The sequence below is a fragment of the Syngnathus scovelli genome, chromosome 7 (genome assembly GCF_024217435.2).
Source record: "Syngnathus scovelli strain Florida chromosome 7, RoL_Ssco_1.2, whole genome shotgun sequence".
NCBI classification, from domain to species: Eukaryota; Metazoa; Chordata; class Actinopteri; order Syngnathiformes; family Syngnathidae; genus Syngnathus; species Syngnathus scovelli.
In genome coordinates this window covers 3,988,776-4,008,996 of record NC_090853.1, presented here as the reverse complement: position 1 = coordinate 4,008,996, position 20,221 = coordinate 3,988,776, and the positions used below count along the sequence as shown (strand labels likewise).

The 20,221-nt window shown below is 45.0% G+C and overlaps 1 protein-coding gene across 6 annotated transcripts in view; it reads left to right on the top strand.

Annotated features, from left to right (window-relative positions):
- nectin1b (nectin cell adhesion molecule 1b) overlaps positions 1-20,221 on the top strand; it is a 123,313-nt gene that overhangs the window by 91,708 nt on the left and 11,384 nt on the right. For 5 of the 6 annotated variants that reach the window (XM_049726131.2, XM_049726127.2, XM_049726126.2 and 2 more), the window contains 2 exons: positions 12,174-12,321; positions 14,339-14,409. In XM_049726131.2, the coding sequence (XP_049582088.1) occupies positions 12,174-12,321; positions 14,339-14,409 (219 nt within the window). The remainder of the gene's footprint in view (positions 1-12,173; positions 12,322-14,338; positions 14,410-20,221) is intronic. The other variant, XM_049726128.2, reaches the window with a different exon arrangement.

Below are 20,221 nucleotides of genomic sequence, written 5' to 3'. Positions count from 1 at the left end.
ATGTGAGCCACATGCTGCTTCACCAAGACAGCGACCAAAATATGATAATGCCTTTCGATTCTTCTAGATTGACTTTCATGTCATACTTTCATTAAAACGTTAAATGAGCTGATTATTTTGATGTTGCAAAATATGAAAGGAGGAAGTAAATATATTTTAAAAAAATATACGAAAAATGAATATATAAATGTCTGGGGATGTTTTGGAAGGGCAACATATGGCGGAATAATAAAAAAAAAAAAAATGCTCTTCAGCCTTCCCATAATGAGCACTTCGACATGTGGAAAAGCTCAATGAAGTGAAGCCTACAAGCAAGGCAAAGAGTGGCCTGTTAGTCATCCGCGTCCTAATACGTGCCCTACACGAGCCGCTATTGATTAAACACGGCCCGGCGTCACTCGTGATAAGTGAAGGATGGCCCGTGACGGCTAATCACGCAGAAATCACAGAAGCACTTTGGGGACACGTCGCTAAACCGTCCTGCAAAGTGTTCCCATGTGGCGCTGGGCACGGCCCATGGCGGCTAAGCGGGCTCTTTTGTTCACGAGCACTGAAGCTAGACATCGAGACATTTTAAAGGGGATTGCGAACATCCATCCCGAGTCCCGAACCAGATGCTCGCTTTTAGAAATATAAGGGAAATCAGTTTAACGGAAAAATTCATGCCGACCGTGAAATGAAAGCACACGTAATGATTAAAAAAAAAAAAGGGAATTACAGTAACCGCCCCAACTTTACTCAAAGGCTGCGGGTTTGCATTCCTTTCATTTTTTTTTTTGGTCGCGTTATACAACTCAGTCTTGGTCTTTATTTTGCAGTGCAATTTCATTTTCAGCCACTAGGGGGAGATACATTATTAAAATGCAATGTGAAACGAACCCTTAAGTTTGTTCGTTTAGGGGAAAAAACAAAAAACAAAATTAGTTTATTCTAATTTATTGCTCTTCCTGCCCTCTCTGCATATTTTAAAAGTATTTGCATGTCTGTACTATTTTAAATCAATCATTACAGTAACAGTCTACTTTAAAACTGAATAGCAGGGCTCAAGGTGGTTCTCATTTTGTTATGACTTTATGTAGTTGGACGAATCAACTTTAAGATGTTCAGTGGGAGATACAATTGGAGTAAAGGTCGAGTCCATTATTGGGATTTCAGAATAAGCGACCATTGTTTTGTGTGTGAGTGTGTGTGTGCGTCATCTCCCCAGCCGCGCTCGTGTTTCAAATATTCAACGGAGCAAACAGTGTTATCGTTTTGCCTGCCAAAATGGAGACCATTTTGGAACGGGGCAAACTTCCAGAACGCAAGTTTCGTTTTGGCGAGTAAATGCGAGTAGCGGCTAAGGGGCAAACGACTTGGGGGTCATCTGCCTCGGTCGGTAATAAAAACTTCAACAATGAACCTGTTGACGTCGCGATTGGCAGCCGGACTGATGCCGTAGTAAACATGGCGGAAATAAAATTGGAATCAAACAATCATGCCTGTGTTGGATTTTATTTTCGGTGGACAAGCGCAGGCAGAGTCGAGGTTAGCGTGTGTTTGCGTTGGCTTCTTTGTCGGCCTGCGTGTGCGTATTTTTCCAAGGCTGCCGCGGAATAATGAAGGATATTTTTACAGGGTCATAATAGTATGTTTTTTGCCCTTAATTCGCCTTCCTGTATTTCCTTCACCGCAACCGACTGATCTCTCCAAGTAATAAACAGTCGAGAAGGCAAATTCCATTTGGCTTTTGTCTCGCTCGCACAATGGAAGATTCTCTTGACCTGTGTCGGCGTTTCTCATGCAACAAAAGAAAATTCATGATGTATAACCTGAAAATTGCAAAACTGCACCTAAATACCATTTGCAAGGTCTTCAAATTCACATCGTCTTGTTGGGCACAATTAGCGAGTTGCTAGCTAGCTAGCAGCGTTCTGTCAACATGAAAGTATAACATGAAAGTCAGTATAGAAGAATCGAAAGGCATTATCATATTTTGGTCGCTGTCCATCCGGCCGCAGACCAGTCGTCATTGGTGTCTCGGTGAAGCAGCATGTGGCTCACAAATTTTTGCTACGTCCAATTTCTCCATTCCAAAGCCAAGTCAGTGTTTTGACAGTAATGCTGCTCTGCTCTTGTTTTATATTCCCAAAGACTTGCACAACTTTATATTTCTTGGGAAGCTTTAACGATCCCCACCTACTACCTTCCCTATCTACTCTCTCCCATCACAGTTTTCCCACCATAGATCGTTTTCCGCGCGACCGCAGCCGAATCTTGAGATTCTCCGGCGGTATTTAGCGCTGGAAGTCAGCAGCTTGAGCGGCTCGATGCAGCAGCGCCTTTGAACGTCTTATATGGAGGCGGGCGAGGGGGGGGGTGCTCAGCTGGGCGGCAGGCCGGCTGGTATGCATGCAGAATCCCAATCGTCACCCCTGTTTTGTGTTATGTGGTCTTCGACAGAGCTGTGTCGCTACCTCCTTTCAACTTAAAAAGCAATTCGGACGCACATCACAGGGCAGATCTGGTTTTTGTTAGTCACCCCCCATACACACACAATTCCCCCCACCCCCACCCACTCTTGGGAAAAAAAGATATGCATCATATACGTACATTCCGACACAATACCACATATTTATGCCGTACAAGCAAACTCAATACGGTCTTTGAAATACAGTATAAAGGACTCACATGACCTTTTTGTGGCGTTAACAAAATATACTGATTCAATTTTGAAATATGATTGTCTCATTTACGCTTTAATTTCATAACACTGTATTCAATTATTTTTTTTAAATTATGTCTCATAGCATTATGATGTCTAATCCAATATTTTTTTTCTTTCATGAAAAACGAAAAAAACCCTCAAAATATAAATAGCTTTGTTTTTTTATCCATCCATCCATCCATCCATTTTCTGAACCGCTTAGTCCCCACGGGGGTCGCGGGCGTGCTGGAGCCTATCCCAGCCGTCATCGGGCAGTAGGCGGGGGACACCCTGAACTGGTTGCCAGCCAATCGCAGGGCACACAGAGACAGACAACCAATCTCACTCACACTCACACCTAGGGACAATTTGGAGTCTTCAATCGGCCTACCAAGCATGTTTTTGGAATGTGGGAGGAAACCGGAGTGCCCGGAGAAAACCCACGCGGGCCCGGGGAGAACATGCAAACTCCACACAGGGAGGGCCGGAGGTGGAATCGAACCCGCACCCTCCTAACTGTGAGGCGGACGTGCTACCCAGTGCGCCACCGAGCCGCCCTTTGTTTTTTTATATTTTATTTTATTTTTTTTACATCTTTAGACTTACACATGATAGCTATTCTAAATTTGTGTTGGATTTATAATGGGTCCTTGGAAATAATTTTCCCCTGGATCCCAAAAGTTTGAGAAACCCTGACATAAAAAGCACACATGCACAAAAATTGGTGAGTTTTCAGGGATATGGAGGCTCCCCAAAAAAGGCAAATCATTCATCGAAATGACTGTAATCGCCTTCAAATTGTACTTTGTGGCTTCATGTTTTTCACAAATCCAACAGAGAGCCAGAAATCAGCAGCTGTCTAAAGACCAAAAAAATAATTCCTCTCCATTCTCTGCAAAGATGAATGTGCACATATGCCTGCATTTTTATCAGCGTGACATGAGCGGCGTCGCAATGGCGCCGGAGAGCTAGCGGAGCGCTGCCATTGCAAACACCACAGCCGCACTTTACGAGCGTAGCGTCTCTTGGAGCCGCTCTCGCGCCCTAACAGGGGCGGGGGCCAGAAAAACTACATTTAGGGGTACATTAGCCCTGAAAAGATCTTAATTTGTAGCCTTGGCACTTGACTTTTAGTGTAGCTTTTTGGGCCTGGTGGAGGTATTAGCAATCAACTCAGAAAAGTGAAATGTAGGTTAGCCAATTAGTATATCGCAGGACCAACATTATGCTAGCCAATTTAGCCAGCTAAGCTAGCTCAGTGCTTCTTTGTAGTAATCATCAGATCTTTAAAAAAATGTTGACATTTATCCAGATATTTATTTAAAAACAACTTTATACACATGTATCTATAAAAAATTTTTTATCCTTGCCAAAATTTACTTTAAGTGTATTTTTTCTTTTTACTGAAAGGTTAGCGCCAAGTCTGAGGACTATCATCATGCTCAGCTAATTCACTAAAACAAAAAGTCACACATCTTCAATCTCAATTGACTTTCTCGCTTCACCTGAATCGTTCCATCTAACAGTGGATATTTGTCATGTTGCTTACGAAAAGACAGGTGCTAACAGCTGTTAGCGACAATGGCGCTTTCTGCTTCGCGACACGCTAGTTGTAAATTGTCTCTAAGTTGTTGTATTGTTTGTTTTGGTTTCCTATGTTGTGATCTATTTCTGTTTGTTGTGCTTCATTGCATAAAAGCAGCCAATTGTATCGGATGGTATTGCATTTTTTCTTGCTTTAATGGATTCCGCTCCACTTGTACGCTCTTCTGACACATCAGCGAAGAGTCTGTTATAAAAAAAAAAAAAACCCACACCGTTTCATCTTGTCTTACAGCTCCGCCCAAAAGTTTTTGTCTTGCCAAATTTGGTGAGCATGAGTGCTTTTTTTTTTTTGTAGCTTGCCGGCATCCCATAAATCACAGTCGAGTGTGTATTAGCGCAACGTCAAAGGAGTTTTACCTTCCAGTCAAGCAGCACACAGCCTGTTCAAACTGCCTCGCAGTCGCTTTAGTGTTTGTTTTTAACGTCTCAGGGTCTGGAAGAAGACTGTCGGGTCGTAAAAACTACATTTTGGTGCCCCCGGTGATGTCATGTTATGGCTATTAATTAAGTACACTTCATGAGCTGCACGTGGAAATGCAGATGTGGAGGCTATGAAGTGCATCAAGTGGGAGGTGAATCAATTTGGACTGTTAGCCAATCAGAATCCAGAAGAAATTAATTATCGGAAATGGCACATTTATTTTTTTTTTTTTAATCCTACTCTGAAACATATAAAACTTGCATCTTAATCTTGAAATAAATTGCAGATTTAATTACATTTAGATTACATTCCATTTAAAACTAATAGAAATATATTCAATCGTGAACAATTATGAACGTACCAATCAGGATTGCCTCGGGTATTTGTTTCTTTTTCTGGTGATGTCATGGTGAAGTCGAGATGGTTATCTCTCAGGAGACCACCTTTGTTTGTTTTCCTCTTCTCTTTGTCTTCATTCCGATCAAACGAGAGAAGGAAATTCAGGCCTCGGGCCTCGTTTTCTTTTACCGTTCGTGTTTTTCATTAAAGAATCGGACATCATCGGCTCTTGGGCCGCGTTAATACTGCACAAGGTACAAAGAAGTATTGATTGCTCAGTGAAGAGTTTCTCCAAAGCTTGCACGCTTGGGCTGGATTTTATTTGAATGCAAGTAGCGAGACGCTTGACATGAATATTAAACGTTGATATGATATTATTATTACTGTCTTGAACGGACGTCATCAGACTGTACAGGCGTACCTAATCAAGTGACCAGTGAGTGTCGACTCATTTATCGTCTTTGATTTTGATGACGCAATATTTATGGATAATATGGACCACGTTCCACTCATAATATGTCATGATATATATCATTTTGCGTGTTCATATTTAATCTGTCACATCGACAGCACCTTTAATGTAAACGAATTTGATTCCTCTGGTGTAACAAAAAGATTTTATTACTGTCATTTTTCTCGCGGTCCAAAATCCAATCATGATAAGGCTCGGCGCACTCTAATGATAATTCATATTAATTGGGTTTTGATTGATTGATGTCAAGGTGTAAAAAAATGTGAGTAAGTGTCATCCATGAAGGAGAGGATGCCAAATTGTTAATGGCTGATGTTGATATTTTTTGCCCTTCTTAATCAAGCGTGAGGTGCTGATTGGTAGCTCTGTTATTTTGAAAAATAGCTGGCGAGTGTCACCTTCATGTCGGAACCGTTCATGTTTTCAAATGTAACAGAATCTTCACGGCGTAACCAGGCCAACTATCTCCAGTTTTACGACGAGGAATGGAAGCGGTCGTTAAAACAACAAAGCCCGCGGCGCCTTGTAAATATTTGATTGTCGCTAGCTGCTAATTGCGTTGCGATATTGTCACCGATGTGTCGTTACGTCGCGACGGGTGAGCGCCGTTGTTTATTAGCGGCAAATGGGCCACTTTGGGTTCATCAGCAGGTGGAGTCAAAATAGTACACTCGTGCCTCGCCTTGAAAAAAATAAAAGCGAGAGGTTGTAGGAATCATGACAGCCAAGTGAATTCATCCTTTGGCACTCATAACTTTGAGAAGCAAGTATCTGAGTTGTTGTGTGTCACGCGTCCGTGGTCTGATAAATATTACAAGACCGGTGCGGTCCAGACCGGCGGAGGCCATACTTTGCTCAGTCCCCCCTCCCCTCCCCCAAGGGCGAGCAGAAATGCACGCCTCAGCAAAAGAAGTAGTAATACACGCCTGACGCGACAAACGTTAGCATTACTGAGCCGCACTTCCGACAGCGAATACAAATGTCCCGAGCTTGTATGAATGCACTCCGCCGTGCGATGACATGGCAGCTTAGCCAGAGAAAAGATGGACTAGGGGAGAGGGGGTCTTCCATAACCCCCCCCCTCCCTCTCCTCACTAAGCCCCCCTCAAAAGCTTACAATTGAAATGTGTCTGTGCAGAACACGAGCGAGCCGGGCTGTCGGGTTTTAACTGGCCGGAGAAAATTAGCTGTGACCTGAGCGTGGAGACTTTCTGCTGACACATTCGGAGGGAATGTGCGTGCGGGCGAGCGAGGAAGAGCAAAGGGACGCTCGCATTAACATTCCCAACATGGAGGCCGAGACATGAAAGGGAAAAGGAGGGAGGGCGGAAGAGATGAAGCTCATTTGATGGAGCCACAGAAGCGGGTTTGTAGATTAGTGATGATGCGTGCACTTGTTCACGGGCTGCTGTAACAAGAACCTAGCGTATTCAAGATAGCGCAGGTTCAATTCTGGGGCTACGTGGGCGTGATATTGTTGTAAGGAGGTATTGGACCTTTTTGCTCCTTGGCTCCCCTATTGTTGTGAAATATTCCGATGTCGTTGCTTTTAAACATGTTGAACAAAGCTTTCTGTAGGCGTAAAAAGCAGGATGAAAGAGTATTTTGCAATCAGGATGATCTTGAAACGCTATTGTCTTCTTCTTTCACATATCTACAGCGTTTAAACAATTGGTCGCCACCTAGTGGCTCGAAAAGGAATTACACCAATAATTAAGAATAAAAATGGAATTCATTCAGATTTTTTCGTAGAACAAACGGCACCGCATTCTGAACATTATGTTCATTCTACTTGTCCTTCACAATGCAGCCGCTCATCTCATTTCCACTTCCCGTTGACTCGTGCGTGAACGGCGGCCTCACTGTTTATTTCTATCCTAATTATTCCCGCGGGCTGATTAGTTGCGCGGATTTTTCTTGACGTATTGTTGAGCCGCCAATTGTTAACTACGCGGGGGGGCTGTAAAGAGAGCTCAGCGTGTGTTTATTCAGCCGTGCGGCGGCAGGAACAACAACAGCGGTAACACGGGAGGCGCACGACTGCTCCATCAGTGGTGGGAAATGACAGCAGAAACATTTTGTTAGTTGAGCTAAATTATAATATGCTGCTTTTACCAGTATTTTTTATTTTTTTAACATATCTGTATTTCAACTTGAGTGCAACTTGAGTGTGAGTCTATTTGCCACCGCGACTGTGCTTGCATTTTGGGCCTAATCAAGTGCTGCCCTCTGTGGGCTAGTGTGGAACAGCAATTACCTTTGTAGTCCATTTTGGGCCAAGGTGGTTGTGTGAGTGATGCTCTCCAGAGAATGTTGCGTGAGGAAGACAAAAAAAAAAGTAGAAGAAGAAGGTGACATCAGCAGCCTCCAGTTCCCTGAGGAGGACGCAGTGGAAACTTTAACGAGGTTACTTCCGAACTCTAGTAGGGGGATGGGGGGGTCCCAGTTGGCAGTGTGAAATCCAGATTTATGAACTCCATTAAGCTACATTTCTGTCTTTTTATTGGACAGCCCTGCAGCATTTACCCAAATGTGTGGGTTTGTGTGTGTGTGAGTGCGGGGGGGGGGGGGGGGGGGGGGGGGGTGATTGTGGATTAATTGCAAACAGCTTGCTCTTTTACACACACATAAGGTTCATGTAATGATGAAATGAGGTGATGAAGGCTACTAAATACCTAAACTGGGGCTGCTGACATGCGAGGACAGCCGCCGGGCTGGAGCCAAAGCGGGTGGCCGTGGTTGTCCGGTTTAGATGCCAAGACCTTCAAGGAGCTCGACCTTATGCCATCCTTGCACCACTTGGACTAAAATGATCGGTCGGGGGAAAAAAAAAAAAGTCCAATTGACTGCAGAGGCACAGCAGGTGCTCACATTGTTGTTCTGTAAAAACACTCGGCTTGCTCCAATCATCTCCAATTGCAGTGCAGCGGCTTACAGTAACAGCCTGCATCCACTTATGTGGCGGCGATGTTGAAAAGAAAAGGAAATTGGCACTTTGCAAGATTGTACTTTATAGAAAGATACAGGAATGACTTAATAGGACTTAAAGAAGTCAACTGTTTTTGCCTCATTGACTGCTTCATTTTAGTGGATATAGTGATGCTCCTGGTGTGTGGGCCTTGGCCACACGGGGGCAGTATAATACAGACATGCATGGAAATAATAATAATATATATAATATTAATAATAATAATATAAAAGTTTCTTTGCAGATGATAAAGAATAAATGCACAAGTTTTGTTATTCATCTAAATGTTCAAATGGAACTTTAGGGCACTTGCGAGCACCTGCTTATATGACGTCAAGACTCGGGTGTTGTTATTTTTTCTCATTCTCCAGGTGTCCCTTTCACCCTTTGACTTCCCACCTGCTCTGTTCGGAATGTGTGACTAACTGGTTCAGTGGGGAGCATGCTAGCACACCAGCCCACCCCCAGAAAAAAATGGCTTCAATTGTCATTGCAAATAAATGTCCGCCAGCTCTGATAGCAGGAGGGCTGCGCTAATCGATTCGAGCTAGCGAGAGCTCCTCCAAACGCTCACCACCTCCTGCTGGGAACGTGTAGCAGCGTGGGGCCGATCAGAAAAGAAGTGGAACGGTGTGTTTGTGCTGCCTGAAATGCAACCAAGCTCTTACTCTAAAGTGGAAATATAATCATTTGAAAACGACGGCTGGCCCCCCAACACTGATTTGACATGTTATTTCATTCTGAAAGATTTATTCATAGGCAATTTTGTATTAAGAGGTCAGGCTTCCTGTTCCAGCAGCTAACCCAGTGGTCGATATTTGTGCGGGTGAGTTCTATTGCCGAGGCATTCATTCTGTGGTCACCCAACCCTGAATTCTTCTTTTTTAAATTTAATTTAATTTAGCTAGCTAATTTAGCAGCTTAATCCTTAAGGTTGGTCATGCGCTACAGTTATCCAACTGTTTACATATGTGGGTGGTTCTCTGGAAGTGTGGTCCGCGAATATTATCTTATTTAAAACCAGTTTCATTTCATCTTCGGAACATAGGACTCAAACATAGAATAGCAGCGAGGGAGGGGCGGGGGCTGCACCTGAAGGCTCGCGTGGGAAGCGTGACGCTCTGCAACATATCCATCATGGCGCTCGGGAGCCCCGGCGGAGTTGACGGGAAGTGAGCGGGCGCTCGGGAAGACACGGATGTTTGCCGAGCAACAATTGCTCATACATCAAGCGCGGCCGCGAATAACAGCAGGCGAGTCCGTGCGCAGCGGGATGAAGGTTGCTGCCACCTTCCAGGGGGTTGCGAAAAATAATCACAGTAACTGCTGGATGCAAATTCTGTAGAAATTGAATGTGAAATGTGGGGAAATGCTCAGCCCTAGAGAAGACTCATGAGGACGTGGGGGTTTACGATAAAAATCATTTGGGAGTACAGAACCTGCTCGAAGGATGAGGCTGGTGGCAAACAAGCCAAGGTTAGATGCACCACAGCGAAGGAGCGATGTGAAGCGCACGCTCGGCCGCGTCACGCTTATTGTAAATCAATCGCAATGTCTCAGCCGTGGCGGCCAGACATATTTGAACATCAGCCAGATTGCGTTTGAACGCACGCTATGAAGGAGTTATTTTAGACCAAACTTGCTGACATTTGAAATGAACTCACGGGTCACTTTTATTTGCTGCTAGCTAATATGAGCTGTTTGTGAGTTTTGTGTATTTGTCATTTGCTTCATCATTATTTCCAGAGCTACCGATATAAACACGATGGTGTTGTTTCGTGGAGTCATGTCCTTAAAAAAAACACGGCAGTAGGAAAACAATGACCTGACTCGGTCCAGTCACGCCAGCTCACGTCCGCCTCATTGAACGGGAAGCCAAGGTGGGTGGCCGTTGCGCCTCTCTTGTTGAGAAAAAAAGAAATGAAGCTCTTCATCAAGAGCCCGCAGCCAATTCCGTGTGAGGGTTTGTGATGTCGGATGCGGTTCATGTACGCAGGATAAGGTGTTCAATTTTTGATGGCACCTGTGAAGCGCAATGGCCGCCGCCGCCGCCGCGCTCCTTCTATTCCAGTTCCAAAATCCTCCGTGCCAGCTGCCGGCAGGCTCGGCGCCATTCTGATCCAGTCGCTGCGTGCGCATGTGCGCCTTGCTTACACAACAGACTATTGTGTCTGGCATTTGCATCAGCCCACTGCCTGGCGCGGAGCGTGGCGCCGTGAGACAACAGTAGCGGCTTCGGCTCAGCTGTTGCCATGCTGCAGCTAGATCTCATGCTTCAAAGCTGATCATATTTGGGGGGGAAATAGCAGCACAAAAACAACAAGTGTGAGGCTATGAGGAAGACTTTTTGATTTGATTTTAAGTTGACTGTTAAGTCACATCAAGCGGTTTGATGTAAAATGGGCCAAGCCTTCCCATATAAATCAAATATTAAAAAATATGCAGAGTAAAATTGCTTATAATTGACCTAACCCTAACCCTAACCCCCCCCCATGTTGTTGTTTCATAGCTCCCCAGAAACCTCCCGGGAAAATATCCTACCTCCCCCAGCTTGACTTTTTCTTCCTGACTGTACACACACACAGGGGAAAAAAAGGTCTGCAATCAGGTCTCTGTGAAGATCAAAATGGGCTCAAAATGGTGAGCTCCGTGGCGGCCATTGTTGTGTCCAAGGACTCGTTATCTCGGTATCATGCGCTCATATTTGAGGTAGTCCTTTGAGGATGCACTATTATGGCCGGTGAATCAAAGCAGCGGGCGAACGAGGCCTTGTATTGTCACTGCGGGGACGGATAGCCACGTAATAATGGAGTCATCACGAGGGGAGCTCTCCCCTTCGGAGTGGAGACGGCGAGAATTTGCTGCCCTCAGCCTTTGATTGGTCCCTGGCGAGCACGCTCGCACAGACAGCTTGGACACATCGTTGCAGAGCATCGCGAATCCTCGCCGATAAGCCAAGGAAACAGATGGCCGTGACCATTTCGCTCACGGCTGTAAATTGTCATTTTTATCTGCAACACATTGCGGTTCAAGAGTTCCTGTGAACACGTCACCTCGGGGGTTTTCCAAGCTTGGAGTGAGGCAGATCTGCTAGCATCTAGATAAAAGCAAACAACTAAATTGTCAAATATTTTTAGCTTTGTCTTTAGCATTAGCATTGTCTTGTTCTTAACATGAGCATTATCCTATTGTTAGCATTAGCACCTATTGTTTGCTATAAAATGAAATATATCCTTCTCGGGTAGCGGCCATTTTGCCAAAATGACATCACAGTCACATGACCAAACCCGGAAAACAGGTGAGCTGTGATTGGTTGTTACCTGAGGTACTGTAATCAATCAATCAATCAATCTTTTATTTGCCAAGTTTGAGCATGCTAAACAAGGAATTGGACTTCAGTAGATCTCGGCCTCTGTGCAACATTTAGGTAGCTAACAACATTCAGGACGACGTGCAAAAATTGATAAATATTCTCAAACATCTCCTGATCTTAAACTCCCAGTCATTTTCCTTCAACAGCAGGTGGCGAATTAGCCGCCTCCATCGTCAATTTGTCGACACCGGGTATAGTTTGCCAAATTAACCTTTGAACCCTTTTCATGTGTATCCGACGAATCCTGCCACATGTCGCTCGGCAACAATTGACAGCTGACACTGTGGTTTTTCTTTCCCGCCCACGCAGAGAAACCGATGGCGCGGGGCCCCCCGGGCGGCGTTATCGGGATCCTCGGAGGCATCGTGGCCATCGGCCTCATCATCGGCGTGGCCGTCACCGTGGTCATGGTCCACCGGCGCCAGCAGAAGACCCGCACGGAGACAGATAATGACCTGTGAGTAGCGAGTGCCTTTTGCCAAAAGAGTGTTGTCGAGCAGGTGAGGTAGGCGGGAGATTAGATGTGAACTCATGTCGTCCCTCCAGAGAGACGAAGGCTTTGAAAGGCACCAAAACACCATTCGCTCTGAGTTAATAGTGCAAAAAGGCAACCGCCTGCCTCCCTCTCATTCATTCCGAGAAGCACGCTGTTAGTCAGGCTGACGGTGGACAAAATGGACGGGCGGTTTTTTTTTTTTGCGGGATGGAAATGAGCGAGACAGCTTGTTTTTGAGGCCAGCGAGAAATCATCCAATTTAATTGATTAATTAATTGAAATTTCTTTTTTACAAATTATGTTTCTTTGATTATTGGATGTGGTGTAGCAACAGATAGATAAATTAAATGCTCATCCGCCATATAATATATTCACCAGGACGGCTTTGTGTTCAACAAAATATTTGTGAGTACATTGAGATGTATAATTTGAGGCAGCCAAGCAGCAGTTGGCTGATGCATGCATAAGGCTTCATTCATGTGAAAACAACAATCAAGGGCACCCTATTGAGAAAAGAAAGTGCAACAAAAAAAATTGGAGATGAGGCGCTCATGCCTGGAAAAAGATCAATATCCATCTGGACTTGATTTTCCAGATTTGTATTTTTTATTATTATTTTTTCTAAAATTGGAAATTATGAGCACGCTTATATTGTCATTTAGCCATGATTATGCTAACAGAAATTAGCATAGTGGCGCTAATCAATTCAATCAACATACAATATTCAAATAGAAAAATATTATTTTTCAATAAATGGGCATCTCAATTTTGACTCACTTGTACACTTTAAAAATGTATAAACAGCCATTTGAAAATGCGTGAGTTAAACAAAAATACAAGCTGTTTTATTTGATCAACGTGGCCTTAAAGTCTTAAATGCGACCCTGCGTTAGAAATGCCGCCTTGACAAAGATGTATCTAATGTTGTGGAAAATTGTTTTCCAATGCAAACAGGTCTTTAAAAAGCCAAGGAGCGAATCAATTCGCTATTTATCAGTAGTGTCGCGCTGAGACTTTTAAGACAGCCAGCTTGCTTTTAAAATTTATCAGCTAATCTGCTTCTTTACAAAGCCAGGTCCATAAACGTGGCCAGTTGCCGCACAGCCCAAGCTACCGAGTTGAAATCATTTGAAATGTTTTTGCAAAAGTGGAAGGAACAAAGAAAGCCATCTGTTGGTTGCAAGGAGAATCACAAAAAGCCACGCCGCACAAAAACGTGAGTGCCGGCGTGGCGTCCCGCTGATTACCCCTGTCGCAGGCACCTGGTCTGGGCAGATTGCTCGGTTGCCGAGGTTACCGCCACGCTCTCGGGAAGAAAAGATGCGGAGAGCAATCGTGGAGGAAAGTGTCACGCTTGGGCGTAGGGGTCAGCCCCTCCGGGAATATTAACAAAACGAGTCACGAAACAGAAGGCATATTAAGATAGTTGGAGAATAAAACTAAAATGTAGTCCAGGTTGAAAATAAAATAAAATCTACCGGGGATTACGTTAAACGTGATTCTCAACCTGTGATTTTCAAATGACCCAATTTTACTTAACTCATTGACTGCCTGTTGAACTTGTCGGCCATTTTGATAACCACCATTTATTCTTCATCTTCTACTCAAACTGTTTTTCATTGCAGTGCGTCCACAAAATTGAATTTGGCAACCGTGCTGGGCAAAACGCCGACTCGTTGAAAACGTACTTGAAAAATATACAGTAGGTGGCGGTGAACGGTTGGATTCCAGTTGACGGATAAAATCGTCCGTGACAGTGAATGAGTTTGTGAGATTTTCTTGAGTGTCAAATATGTTTCTTGGCTCTAAAAGTGTGACTCAACCGCCTCTTAACACTCCCCCCCCACAACACACACCACTGCTTTCAGTCTCCCACCCTCTGCTAATCTGTCTTTCTTTCTCACTCAGACATGGAAGTAACAGCTGTCTGTCTGCCTGTCTGTCTGTCTGTCTCCCTCCCGCTCTCGCCTCCCTTCAGCATCGCCGTCGCGGCCGTAACTGACAGTTGCGTGACACAGGCTGCGGAGAAGCCAGAGTCGGCCACAAGGAAAGTAGAGGCACCCGACCCCAGTCTGTCCCCCGCCGAGCCCTGCCCCCCCGGATCCTCTATTCTCTTGCCCGCCTCCAACGGCGGCCTGCAAGTGACGTACTTGAGCACGCCGCTGTGAGGGGGAAAAAATAATTGGGTCACCTAGTCTTTAAAAAAAAAAAAAAGCAGCGCCGCACGTTGGATATCAAACTTTGCTCAAATGAATCTGTCTCGTTTGATAAACTTCGATAAATCACACTCCATTAAAAGCCTTAAGAGGGACTATCAAGTTTATCTGATTGGGCCAGCTCAGGCTGACTAGTGGCAAACATATCAAATCAAATTGCTAATCAGAGGCAAATCATCCGTGATCTGATAGAGGATTTGGCTGCTGTTATCATCTTCTTCTTCTCCGATAAAGTCATTTAAGAGTAGTGCAACCTCCTCTCCTTTTGTCTGCCGGTGTGAAAGCCCTTCCCGGTCACCGCCGTGCATGATTGTCGTCGCCCGCGCATGACGAGCGTTGTGTCCGTGCCGTGTAACTTGTGCATGCGCTGTCGTTAAAAATGTGACTTCAAGTGTCCGCTTTGTTCGGTGTCTTAAGATGAAAATGTGTTCGGAGCTTTTCATCCAGAGAATGTTCTTCGGTTTTATCGGTGCGTACGGCGGGGATTTGATCTGGGGGATTTATGGCACCGTTATCATCTCGCAATTATAAAGCCCGTCAATACTGCAATATGGCGGCACGCAACTGTGTCAAGAATTTCATCTGGAGCGCTACAGGATCAATTTTCATTTCATAACATGACAAAGATTTTGAAAACTATCAAGAATATATGATACTTTCCAGAGGTGCTGATTAACAAATATATTCAAGGGGGAGTTTGCAGTGTTAAAGCTGCTAGCAAGATTTAAAAGTGAGCCTCACTTCACACATATCGAGCCTGACAGGGAAGCTGCTAAGGAGCACGAGTGCGATTCGCAAAAATTTATAACGGCAGACGTGATAAAAAGCCACGCAGGACCTATGTCCTATTTCAACATAAATAGTATCGCTAGGAATACTAAGCTAGCCTTAGCACTGGAGACAAGCTGACGTTAGCCGCGACGGCTACATTGGAAGCGTTAATTATTCGTCAAATAAATTTGCTTTCTGATCTAATTAGAAGTAATTAGACAAAAAAAGTCAGAACGAAAATAAAAAGTAACTTTAAGAAATTCAAAAAAGGACACAACTAGCATAAGGCTTCCACATAGACTCGACAATGCTACGAAATGAAGACAATAGTCTTCAATTTCATGAAAGAAAGATCAGAATTTTTGTTGTAAATAAAGGGCAGTGCACTGATTTTGTTTAGCCCATCGCTAATTTTCCAAACATCGGGATACAGAACGGAACGCTAACCGCTCACCGTCAACACAAACATTGCTGATTGTTTTTGCCCCTGCCAAGCGGCACACTGCGGACTCGCCATCGGTCAAGGCTAATAAATCACACGGCCGTTTAGCGGCCCTAGCGTCTAATGATTATCAAAACAGACGGGCGTTTGTCAAAAGCGATAGTCTGGTAAGAATGTGTTCATCGCTCTTGCTCACCCCCGCCGTGATTTATGACCCCCCGCCCGAAAATGCGGCCGCAATCGTAAGCGCGGTGAAGCGGCGGCGGCGGCGCACCCCCTTGCCAAATGAATTTGCTCACTGGCGTTCCTGACATTGACACAGTTGCAAACATTCACCGGGATAAATCACTTTGGCACCGAACGCCGTCTCTGCTGATGCGGGAAACCCGTTGACGCTGGACGTCGTCAACGCCTTGCCACAACTGGGACTGAAAAGACATTTGACTTGAGCGGGAATGTTGAATATATCGTTTAAATTTTTGTGGAATATGCAAAAGTGCTTCCGTGGAGATGTTCACACCTGGTGTAGAATTTTGCACGTGGTCTGATCGTTATCCACCGTCCCATAGGAATTTAGTACGCCGCAAATAATTGAAGATGTTTATCATTGCCATTATTAATAGTTAAAAATAACCATGTATTTCCAACTTTGCAACCCTTAAAAAAGTTTTTGGATCATTCAGCAGAGCAAAAACACACGACAGAAGCTCTCATAAATGTTTCCGCTAACAACCCAGGCTAAACTGTTCAAACTATTCAAATGTAAACCAGAGGAACAAAAAGCTTCCGCGAGTACCTTAAAATAAGTCCCGATATCGGTTTGATATCGATACGTGGTCTCGGTACTCGCTTACTTCTACTTAACTCAAAGCAAGTCATCAGAATCTTTTTAATCGAGTTCTAATCAAACCTCTAATCAGTTGCACGATTTCGACACGGTGTCTGAGAGCGCTGGTTTAAATCTGCCAATCTGTTGCTAAATATACATTCACGCCACGGTTTCCCCGTCGTCGCGGCTTTATCGAACACAGCTGGAGGATTCCGCTTGTGTCGCTACAGATGCTAACTTGCTAACGCCAGGTGTGAATGACAGCAAAGTGTGCATGGTTGATCTCCGCTAGCTCAAAACTGTCCACCGAAGCGTCACTGTTGTTAATTGCTCCTAAACTGCTTCTGGAATGTGAAATGCTGTACAACGCGGTGTTTTATCGTCTTGTCGTCGCAGTGGATGTCTCATCCCTCAATGCCTGAGGTCTGGATGTATAATTGTGAAGTGTTCCGCGCTACCACCAGAATTATTTTTTGATAAACTTATCCAAGAACAAAAGACATTTGTTGCATTCTTGTGTTTTCTATTTTTTCCCCCCCTCATCGCCATCCGCGAGACAAAACGAGAAAGTAATTGCCTCCCGAAGATCACATCGCTTTCATTCCCCGAGCGCAATTAAAAGTATCATTAGCATTTAAATTGCCAAATAAGATTGTGATCAGCGCAAATCAATGAGAGCGACGAGGGTCAAGTCCAGCGTTCCGCCGAGTTGTTTCAGACTAGTCAAACAGCGGCATTGTGATCCCAACAGGCTTCGTCCTGATTGGCTAAAAATTGCTCCTGCGGGTTTGGAAGTGACGGTCAAGAGTGGCGGTCTCCTCTTTGTGAGTGTGTCGTAGGTCCTGGCCCATAAATCTCCCGCCCAGATTACTCCTCTCACTTTGGGGATTAGCAATGTTTTCCCGCTCACTATCCCCCTTAAATCTCCCTTTAAGCTGCCCTGAGCTTTTGGTGTCCGGCTGAGCGTGCTGGGCGAAACATCCTCAAGGTGGACGCCTGAGTGCAAACCTGGTAGCTCCCCCCCACCCCCCTGCTCAACACATCCTTGCGGGCGTGCGGCACTTGTCAGCTTCCATTAGCGTCAGTCGCCCCCGAATGGCCGCCACCTTCATTACTGCATTATGCCACAGCTGAGGTACGAAAGTTGGCCAGTGACGCCACAGTGGCACGAACGCCCGTTAGCTCGATTAGCTTTGTGGCCGCAAAGACGACACATTTCCCGAATATCTAAATTTATATATTTTATATTTATTTATTTATTAGCATTGCGATGGCATTTTGTCTTTAGGGAAGACGTTTTCAAAATGGAGTCTGGGAACCCACGAGTATGCAAAATACAGACGTTTTATGGAAATATAACAAACGTGAACTAATTACTCCCCAGCTCAATTTTGCGACAGCACAGCCCAAAAGGGAAGACTCGGCTCATATTGCCGCAGCTGTCTCACAAGTCAAGTTTTGAGCTCGGAATAATGAGGAGTGAGGTGGTTGGCCCCGAAGATGTCAAAATGACCCTTGCAAAATACGAGGAGCTTCTAATGGACCATTTCCTACCTTGATATAAAAAGAACCCAGTCTTTTACAGCTTTGATTGCGTCTCCGAGGGCGGAGAATTGTTGAGTTGGTCCCCGCGGCCATTCATCGTCAGTGTCGGTTTTTTGCAAACCCAAATGCTATCTTGTACCGTAAAAGGGTTAGGGTTCCCAACTTCCCGGGATGGGACGTCCTTTAGGCAGCCTGTGAGGCAAGCATTCCCCCGAGTGATGCCGACAGCTGTCGTTTTGAAGCCTTGAGAGGCGTACAAATTGAAACTGATGACTTTTTAATCCGACAGCACTGGTTATTATATTCTCCCGTGAGCTTTTTTTTTTTTTTTCAAAACTTGCGCAAGTTTTGCCCAAACAAATTTGCGTCGTCGACTCGTGCAAACAGCGACGTCGCGGACGGCAGCTGTTCAACCGGGAGAGCGCAAATATTTGGCATATGTATTAACCTCAGTCTGAACCGCATCACCATTTTGTATGTTAATAACTCTGTTTTTAAGAAATTCCCACAGAATTTAGAGTCTTTAGAAAAATCTATTTATCCCCCCCCCCCCGTTGTAAATTCACCTTTCCATCTCACTCCGTCGCCTCTTTCCTTGCATTCTCTCATTTTGACATGCGATGGTCGAGGAGGAAAAGAAGATGCGACGGGAAGGAAAGAGTGGATTGTTGCGTGCGTGCGCGGGCGCGCGCCATGAAGCGTGACGCCTCCCCCCCGAGCCGCCGCTGCCAATTGAATGTCATCATGAGAGGGGCCCTGCAGGTTTGGAGGAGCGATCTCACAGCAAAACGTGCGCATATTCGGGCCATTCATCCCAACATGGAGGCGGATGTTACAAAGTGTCAAACGTTAGCTGATGTTATTGAAAAGCAGCGACATGTAGGTCGGCAGCTCCTCTCGCTCACTCGTTGCGTTTCGATGTCACGCTGCGTTGACGGTGGCTGGAAATGAGATTTTTTTTTTTTTTTCCTTTCCAAGGCAGCTGTCAAAGCTTTTGTGTTTGTGACTGCATCAAGTGAGCGAGATTACAATGTCGTCTAATGAGCCCGCCGTCTCACCTCTGCGAGATGATGCGCGTCCTCGTTCGTCACGCGATTTTTGTTTTTTTGGGGGGAGGTTCTGTAAAAATAATCCCAACATTCTATTCCCCACGTGTTGCTATGTGTCTTCTCATTCCTTTGCGACATTGAAGGAAGAAATTCCAAAATGTGTCGGAAGCAAAATTTATGTGCGGTGTTGTGTGTTGAGTTGTGCTGTCCTGGAATGTACCGCACACTCCGATAAAAACGATTTTCTTATTTTCATGTCAGTTAAAAAAAAAAAAAAACATGTTTCCATTTCTCCTCGTTTTATGAAGCGAAGGGAAACACGACTTTGGTGACAACGTCGTTTCAGACGCGAGCGCTCAAGTTGTGTAAGTGAGTATCGCTGTGTCGTCTCGCTGTCGTGTCGGGGCTTTTTGGCAGAGCGGAAATAATGAGCGTGAAAAAAAGAGTTAAGTGGTGCGCTCATGCACAAATTTTCTACGCATTAAAACGCCGGCTTGGCCTTGCCGGGAAAGGTCGTGTTATTCAATAAGGACGTGAACCAGCGCGAATGGGAGGTGGCGGATGGCGCAGATAAGGCGCATCGTCTTCGTTATCCGCGACGGCTGGTGATGTCGTGTCAGGATGTGAGACGTGACTTGTGACACGGCGCGAAGGTTTTTCGACTGTGACAACTTGATGGTGGTGAACTAATTATTTCGGCATACGTCAAACAGTTGGGAACTTTAAATCATGACACGTTTACAGTGCTTGGTTCACCGTAATGCTCAGTCATATTTTCAATAATTAGTTATCATCCATCCAGTCGATCAAAATTTGTCTTTATGTCAAAGTGGTGTGTGGTTTTGAGGACGTTGCCGCTATCATCAGGGTTAAAAGTTCCTGTTCAGTTCTCGGAGGCGGCCTTGAGGTCGATGATGTCATGTCAAGCGAGCATGACAGGCCGGTCGGCTGGACCGACCCGGAGCACCTGACTCACAATTCTCCTTGCCCCCCTCATATACCCGACCCC